The sequence below is a fragment of the Opisthorchis viverrini genome, assembly GCF_000715545.1.
Source record: "Opisthorchis viverrini unplaced genomic scaffold opera_v5_286, whole genome shotgun sequence".
Classification (NCBI taxonomy): domain Eukaryota; kingdom Metazoa; phylum Platyhelminthes; class Trematoda; order Opisthorchiida; family Opisthorchiidae; genus Opisthorchis; species Opisthorchis viverrini.
In genome coordinates, this window is record NW_008751933.1 from 603,378 (window position 1) to 608,837 (window position 5,460).

At 43.5% G+C, this 5,460-nt stretch overlaps 2 protein-coding genes across 2 annotated transcripts in view; one reads left to right on the forward strand and one right to left on the reverse strand.

Annotated features, from left to right (window-relative positions):
- Positions 1-1,925, forward strand: part of T265_09431 (hypothetical protein) — a gene marked incomplete at both ends in the record, with an annotated part of 8,021 nt that extends 6,096 nt beyond the window's left edge. The window contains one exon of the mRNA XM_009175485.1: positions 1,740-1,925. Coding sequence (XP_009173749.1) covers positions 1,740-1,925 — 186 coding nt within the window. The remainder of the gene's footprint in view (positions 1-1,739) is intronic.
- Positions 1-5,460, reverse strand: part of T265_09432 (hypothetical protein) — a gene marked incomplete at both ends in the record, with an annotated part of 22,627 nt that overhangs the window by 4,910 nt on the left and 12,257 nt on the right. The gene's annotated exons all lie outside the window — the stretch shown is intronic.

Consider the following 5,460-nt stretch of genomic DNA (forward strand, 5'->3'; position numbering starts at 1 on the left):
TTTGCTCGCTGCGTAACCGAACCGTAACACTTGTGAGTAGTTTCCTTTATGAAATTTCAAAGCTTGTTTTGGTGTGGTTTGTACGTCAAGAGGCTTATAACCCCAGTGTTAGCCTCGTTAGGTAGGACGGTTAGTCTATGGCTCGACCCAGCCCAGCGGATTTCGAGGCACGTAACAACAAGCTCGCCAAGATAATTTCAACGATGAGGACTGTACTATCTCGGCAGAGGGTCTCTTTGTTCGGATTCCACGGGTGACCAGCGGACGATTCATTTTCATTACAACCCCAGTTGCAGAGGTAACCAAACCGATCAACCGGTTGGAGCAAGTCGGTTACATTTTAGTGAAACTGGTCGAGATGAAATCGAAACTGTTCTTTTCTGAATAAGTATTGCTTGAGAGGCGTTTAGATTTCAATTTCATTCCTCAGCTAACCTCCGCAATTTCATTTCGTAAATAGACGGTTTTGAAAATAAACGAAATATTTCATGACAAGCACCGTGTGGTTATCACTTACCAGGCCCGCAAAAATGCAGAAAAGTTGAACCACATCAGTGTAGGCCACAGAATATAGGCCACCGAAGAGGGTGTAGAGCAACGCAATGCAAGCGGAGATAATTACAGAAGTCGTGTGATCAAGCTCGACGATCACGCCAAGGGTTGCACCTGAAAGGTAAGCCAAGAGTAAAGTGATATTAGAGTTGTCTCCGTTACAAGGAGAGCACTTCTGATACCGAGAATGGTCCACAGCAAATTATGTTCTATTTGGGCGCTGTGGTTTATGCACAGCTGTCCAGCTTCCTAACTACTTATTTCAAATGAAGTAGTGCGCAACTGACGCGAGGCAATGTCGAGGTGGGGACTGCCGAAGCTCTCAGTAACTCTATGGAAATGGTGTTCTGTTAAACCTCTGTAATTAACCAAGAGGTGGAGAAAACACATGGCGTTTTGAAGCCTATCTGGCAAAGACCGTGTCCACAGTCAGAAGAACAAGTGGAGAATCCATAAAAGCGCCTCTTTCAATGGACTCATCCAGCAACTGAAGTCAATATACGCCGAAAAGCTGACAAACACTGTATGGCTATTTCACTCATATTAGAAAATATCGGCAGTGTACATCACATGCAAAATCCCTACTAGTATTTGAACAGCGAATCAGTCAGTCACGAGCAGTTGGTCAACAGTGCGATTAACTCGTCCGTAGGCTGAATTCCTTTCTACCCAGAGCATACAATAACCCTAAAAGAAGTTGGGAGACAACTCGCTGATAATAAGACCAAAGAACGATAAGAAAATAACCTCAGTTGGGTTTCTTGAAACAATGGAGACAATGGTCTTTGAATCTTGTCAGGTCAAACATAAGGCGGTCTCCTTGGGGTTACCGTGGCAGAAGGGTTCGCCCAGTTTGGTCGTACCGGCACATTAGTCAGGAATTCCAGTAAGTACTATAAGCATGTTTTTGTTTCTATTTCAAACACGAATACATATCTTGATTACCTGCAACAAACCACCTCGAATACTATAGCGCGTTTCCAGCAAAAAGCACATCTTAAGTGAATGGTGTGTCAACCCGTTTTCAGAGGCTGGCAATCGCTTCCTACCCATTTTGAGTCGTTGAAACGGACTGGCAGAATATAGCAATCAATACCTTGAGACAAGCAATCCGACCCAGACATGACTGGTTTAGTGTGCGGTATAGGGGAACCAGTCATGAATAGACATGATACATAACTCATAAGGTTGCTGAAAATTCGTCGACAGTCCACGACTGGTCTCGCCTTTCTTGGAGCTTCCCAGGTAAGCGCACTTCCCGAATTCCCGTTAACTTTATGTTCTACTTGAACCCAAATTGCACGAAATTAACGGACTGCACTCATTTGCAAATCAGTTTGGTTTTGCGGGAGGCTCACCCGGAACCCGGCTGAATCTCTCGTTTATGCTGTTTTTAAGCAACTGAGTCCATGTAAATTTCAAGGTTGTTTTGCAGAAAGCAAACAAAACGCGCTTAAATCAAATATTACCCCGAAACACATAAACTAAGGTGCAAAGCCGTTGGCTTGGATTGACCCATTATCACATCAGTTAGCGAACCGATTCGCTCCACACGATGAAAGTTATACTGTCGAGATGGTACTAGCATCTATAGATTAGAGAATGGGTGTTGAAGAAGGCTCCCGCTAGAAGCAGATTTGTACTGCATTTACACCACCTCACTTGGTTCGAAATTTTGCTCAGTATCAGGGTTTCATTTAGTCATCTCTTAGTGTATGCCCATTGTATGAAGGTCTGCAATGTGTTCTCCACAAAACAGAAACGGTTTTTGCGCTATTCTCAAAGGATATTACATGTCTATTATATCGCCTGGTGCCGAAAAAAAACTCACTGATAAAGAACACAAGCGAGTGCGAGAGCGTGAGTGCAAGTGCATGCATTCGAAAGTAAAACAGCCTCACGCTATTTTATTTGGGGGACAATGTATGACCTTGATTCAACGCTGTCTCGCGCTGTCTAACTCTGGTACAGGGCTGTCACGCGCTGCATATTGAAGGGGCGTTGTCACCTGGTCAACATCTGGTAGAGTTGAGGGTCTCGGCAGATTTCGGGCATTCAGTGGTTACTTCCAGGAATCTGACCTTCCTGATATTATTAAAACAGTGCTGAAGGAGACCTCACCAATCTAGTAACGAGAGAACAATTTCTACATATTTATGAGATCTTGCCGAGTTTCGTAGTCTCAGTTGAGAATCTCACGTATACAGGCCTCATAAATCTCATTGTGACAGCTGTGATCACATACGCACACACACGACAGAATGTTTCAGTAAGGAATACCTTTGGGCATAAGAAAAATATTCCCAAAAGCCGGCTGTACCTTAGTCAGGGGCCTTGTGGATTTACCCCCTGAACAGCTGATAGCGATCAATAATATCCGTCATCCTACGCCCACCTAAGTTGATGAATCAAAATACACAAGAAACAGCGTTTTTGAAGCTCCTTACGAAGGGCTTCGTTGGTCACGCGTGACCCTGTATTTGTGTTCTTTTCTTCTCGTTTAAAATTGCTGGACTCCTGAGGAAGCAGGGCACCTGAGTTTTCTAATCGACGAACGCTCAAATGAATTCTAAATCAACGATATCAATCTGGACTCACCCAAAGCTGACAAAATCGCAGCCGACCAGAACGTTTCGCCCAGCAGGGCAGGTATAAACAGCAGCCCACACATTCTTTCACCGTACTTGTTCTGAAACGGATCCAACATGGTCACGAAGGCTAGTGACCTCATTCGTTTGGCGAAAAAGAAGCCACCTGTGGGGAAAAACAAGTGACCAACGACAACTCAGTGTACTTAAGCCTTCAAAAGACTTAATAGAGATGGCATCTTGCCGATAGATAATGGGGAATTGGCTCAAGGTTTCCTGGATGGTAATAGTACATTTCAAATAACTTGACTTAGTGACTTCTTAACTGCGTTGCCCTCCTCTTTCTTCGATGAAAATGAGTCTGAAGCTGGTGGTGAAACATAAGTGGACGATACAACAGATTCGTTTTACTCTCCCGACTAGGAGACTTCTCCACTAGGCCTCCAGTGGCACTAAAAAGGTCGTGCTCTACTGGTGGGGCGTTGATTCGTCTGAGCTTGTTGGGGAGAATTTACTTTGCAAGGTTATAAAAGTCCAGGGGAAACAAACATGTATTTCTTGTTGCGTGGGTAGGTATTCAATATCCATCATGTGACTTTCCTCCTTATTAGTTTACTTTCAGCGTACTGTGATTTCAACTTTTATGTTTTCTGAAACCGTTCTTAAGTGAACATAGTGAATTTTTTTATTATTTTTGTATATTTTCCAACGCGCTGAATTGGAAAACCGTTTGTCGTAAGCTGTTGATCTTACGTGAAAATGTATAACTTTTCGTCCCTGTTAAGAGGGCCGGTAGCCCGTTTTAAAGTTTTGAACCTTATCTACTCCATAGCCAGGACTTCCTGGGAGTTCTTGTTTTGTCTCAAAATAACAGGCGAAAATGTCCGGAGCGTGAGAGTTGCAAAGTTGGACATCAAAAACAGAACCCCCTTAGTTACTACAGGTCTTTTCCAGATAAGCCCCGCCAAAAAATTAACCCCCGCTACCCAGAAAATATTAAAAGAAAGAGGATATAAAATTTGTGCTTTTAGTTTTTATTCACGAGAGTGAAATTGGGACATACCATTTAATAATTTGTATGAAAGGGTCCGTTTTTCGGTACCTTTGCCTCCAAACGAACTCAAACAAGTAGCTGTCCACTACAGATCGGTGTGTGCCGCATCGGCGTTTATTCTGAATCTTGTAGACGTGCCAAGGAGATTCGATGGTTTGTGAGTCAATTATCGTTTCAATTCCTTGGTATGATTTCCACATACCGGAGATGATTATTGAGCCTGGAGCGATGCAGGCCTGGATTGTGTCCATCAAAGTGGCCGCAGTTCGATCTGGCACTGCATACATGAATAGCTCTTAAGTTTTTCACGGCAGATCCCTCCGAAAATCCACTGCTGAGGAAGGACTCGCCCTGCGTGATTTTTACGGAGAGATATTAGCGTTTCATCAATCTCGACGTTTTTACCTGGGCCACCAATAACTGTTGGTGTCTGCAAAAGCCGCTAGGCGCAAACTTCGCGAAGAAAATGCTTCCAGTCAACAGCGGTCATGTAGCTAATAGATAATTCCTCTGACAGAAATTTGATGTTAGCCAAATTTTTTGGACTAGCAATAAATGAATAGGATTACTGTCCCAAACTCCATCTTAAACCGCTCCAGCCAAGTTCCCTTTCGAAGACCGATTTCTTGCCGACACTGTCAGAAACATTTGAAAGTGTCATTTGGTGACCTTGTTGCATAAACGTGGCTTTGAAAAAAGCGTATTGCCGTCTCCATGTCATAAACGAGAGTTGAAGGCGTCAGAAAGTTCATTTTACGTCCGAACAGAGAAAATTTCGGACAAAATGAGCCTAGATGCGGATAAGGAATTGTTTTCATCAAAAATAGATCAAGGTTGTGTGCGTACATTAAATTGGGGCTGGCAACGAGTGGCGGGGCTTTTCCGGAAAAGATCCGTTACTACGTCTGAAGGAGTGTGAAATGTAAGGAGAGTGTACAGTTAAATCTACCGGAAGGTTCTTTTGGTATATTTGAGTGTCCTTGTCATTAGTCCTTAGGCGAACAACAACAATAACAGTGTGTAACAAGCTTATGTTTTCAAATAGCAACCGGTATTTCAGAACAAAATGTCTGCCTCGAACCACAGGACAATCAACATGGTTACCAGGGTATGTGTGCAAATACTCACCATTTTTAGGGCCTTGGTACACTAATAGCTCAACAGAGACCGCTTTGCCGGAAAAAAGTTTCCTCGCCCACTGGAGATGGCCTATATTAGAGGGATGGCAGATCCAACTCACAGGTGACAAGGAATTTATCTCTGGTC